At 41.2% G+C, this 2,541-nt stretch overlaps 1 protein-coding gene across 1 annotated transcript in view; it reads left to right on the top strand.

Moving 5' to 3' along the window:
* The first annotated feature begins 245 nt into the window (after window positions 1-245).
* The window catches only part of nxph1 (neurexophilin 1), a 42,947-nt gene continuing 40,651 nt past the window's right edge, over window positions 246-2,541 (top strand). Inside the window, exon 1 of the mRNA XM_066675202.1 lies at window positions 246-652. Coding sequence (XP_066531299.1) covers window positions 599-652 — 54 coding nt within the window. The 5' untranslated portion in view covers window positions 246-598. The remainder of the gene's footprint in view (window positions 653-2,541) is intronic.

Genomic DNA, 2,541 nt, shown 5'->3' with positions numbered 1-2,541 from the left:
ATTGGCTAGCGCATTCCACACCTCTGACTTTACTGGTTAGCAGTACCATTCTCCCTGCCCTGATATAGGCTAATAGTACTTTGTTAGATGCTTTAATAGCCAATCCTGGCCCGTGTGGGCGTGGCTAGTCGTAATACGGGTGGGAGGTTAAAAAAAAATGAACCCACAACGCCTCCCTGTTGGCTGCGCCGAGATTCTCTCTCCGCGTGCCTCAGAGGAGCGCGGGATATAAAGAGAGTGAGAGAGAAGGAGCGAGAAAGAGAGAGAGAGAGAGAGAGAGAGAGAGAGAGAGAGAGAGAGATCTCGAGTGCGGGTGCTGGTTGTTTTTCCTCTGTTCTTCTCTCGGAAAGGGAACTAAGGGCGCTCACTCTCCGCCTGAAGCCGGGTCACAGTGAGAGCATGACGGCGCTGCGCCTTGCGTAAAAGCCGCGCTCCCGTGCGTTTGTGTCCCCGGTTGTTCTGGTGGTGATGGGCTTCGCAGGCTTGTGGTTTTCACCCGCGCTGAGGCTCCTACTCGCCCTGTAAAGCGGATAGCAGGCGGGATCTATGCTCCTCACAGCCGCAGGGACTCGAGAGGAAGTTTGAGAGCTGAGGGAGGATGCGGGCTTCGTGCTGGTGCGCCGTGTTTCTCCTCGCAGTAGCGCTCTGTCTGGTGAGCAGCTTTTACGCTTAACACTTACACTGTCTTCAAGAGATAAGACAACACAGCACAACGCACTGTGCTACTACTTCTAAACATTATAAAACACCCCAGCACAGTTATAAATACAGTTATAAAGGTTTTAGCAATGGTTTGTTAGCACTTTATAATAAAACTAATATTATAAAGGGTTTATGAGTGTGTTAGGGACATTTTATAAACAAGCTACTATTATAAGGGTTTAATAAAGGGTTTAGTGCTACTTTGTAACATGACTGTTATTATGAAGGGTTTATAAATGGTTTACTACAACTTTATAACAAGAAGACCATAATACATGTTTAAGTAACACTTTATAACAAGAGTAGTTTTAGAAGATATTCTAGTCTATAAATGTTTTAGTGCCACTTATTTAAAACTAGTTTTTTTCAAATGGTTTTGTACCACATTAGAATAAGACTATTATTATAAAGGGTTCATATTATTGGTTCATATGAATGGTTCATAAACATTTTATATCTATACTATGATTATAAATAGGTTATAAATATTTAGTGTTTTTTTTTTTTTTTTTACAAGACAAGAATTATTAAATGTCCAAAGACTATTGTGATTTTACGACAAGTCTATCCTAATAAAATATCTATAAATGGTTTTTATAATTATTTTATTCATGATTAATGATTAGTCCGCAACACCATAAAAATCACAGAAGGCCAAAACAACAGTGACATCTTGTTTTCCAAAAGTATACACACCTTCACCTGCTCTGTTAAACCTCGGGTCGTTCTGGTTACTGGTTTTCTCTCATCTTCTTCAACAGAAGGCAATATTCATCCAGTACAAAACTCTTTGTAAACCTTTAATATCCCTTTATAAGCTATTCATTAACACACTATAAAGGCAGTGTGTTGAACAAGGCATTAACGTGATTTAACTTTTACTCTTTAACTTCTGCGCTGTGTGCTCTGTAAAACACCAGATACCGTGTAAAAGTTAATGAAGTTAATGTAGCTCGTGCTTTGTGTGGATGAGGATGACTGCTTCGATCAGAATGGTCGGGATGGTCAGGGTGGTCGGGATGGTCGGGGTGGTCGGGGTGGTCGGGACGGTCGGTAGGGATGAGAGTAAAGCAGTCTCACATGCGGCGGCTCTTGAGAGGTTCTCAGCCCTGAATCTCACTCTCGACGCACCCTGCAGCGTTAAATGTGCAGCCAAAGTGTAGTTCCGAGCTTTGTGCTCATGGGGGCGCCACAACAAATGGAAATAGAAGTCAGTTGTGATTTTTACACCCGTTTTCTGGAAGGCCACGCCCCCTGCTCTGTGACTGGCTCGCTCAGTCCCGCTCGCTTACTCAAGGACTAACTAAAACCTCCATTGGGCTGAGTACCTGTGAGGCTGGAGCATCAACCAATTACAGGCCTGCTGGGCGTGGTGTGACCCAAAACAGGTGGGAAGACGGAGAGACTTCAGAAAACCAGCGCGCGCGCGTGCGTGTGTGTGTGTGTGTGTGTGTGTGTGTGTGTTAGGTGCAGTTTGATTGATTTCTGAGAGACACTTTAAGAGAAAGTATCACACATTCACAAGTGCAACCAACAAACAATATTCCATTACATAGTTCATAGAAATTATTTTCTGATTTCTGTTCTGACTGCTGTTGCAGTTGTGATAAATCACTGTAAAGATTTTGTATAATAATAATAATAATAATAATAATAATAATAATAATAATAATAATAACAAATACATTGTTTTGTGTTCAGATTTAAAAAATGTAGATCCTCTCGAAATATTCACATCCGGTTTTATGTCACTGAGAATATTTTACCTTTTATTTTTCATTGTATCGTGATAATAACTGTACGTTTTATGAATAATTATTTTACAGCAAAAACAATGCC

The sequence above is a fragment of the Hoplias malabaricus genome, chromosome 6, assembly GCF_029633855.1.
Source record: "Hoplias malabaricus isolate fHopMal1 chromosome 6, fHopMal1.hap1, whole genome shotgun sequence".
Classification (NCBI taxonomy): Eukaryota; Metazoa; Chordata; class Actinopteri; order Characiformes; family Erythrinidae; genus Hoplias; species Hoplias malabaricus.
The sequence above is the reverse complement of the archived record's forward strand: the minus strand, read 5'-3'. Positions and strand labels throughout refer to the sequence as shown.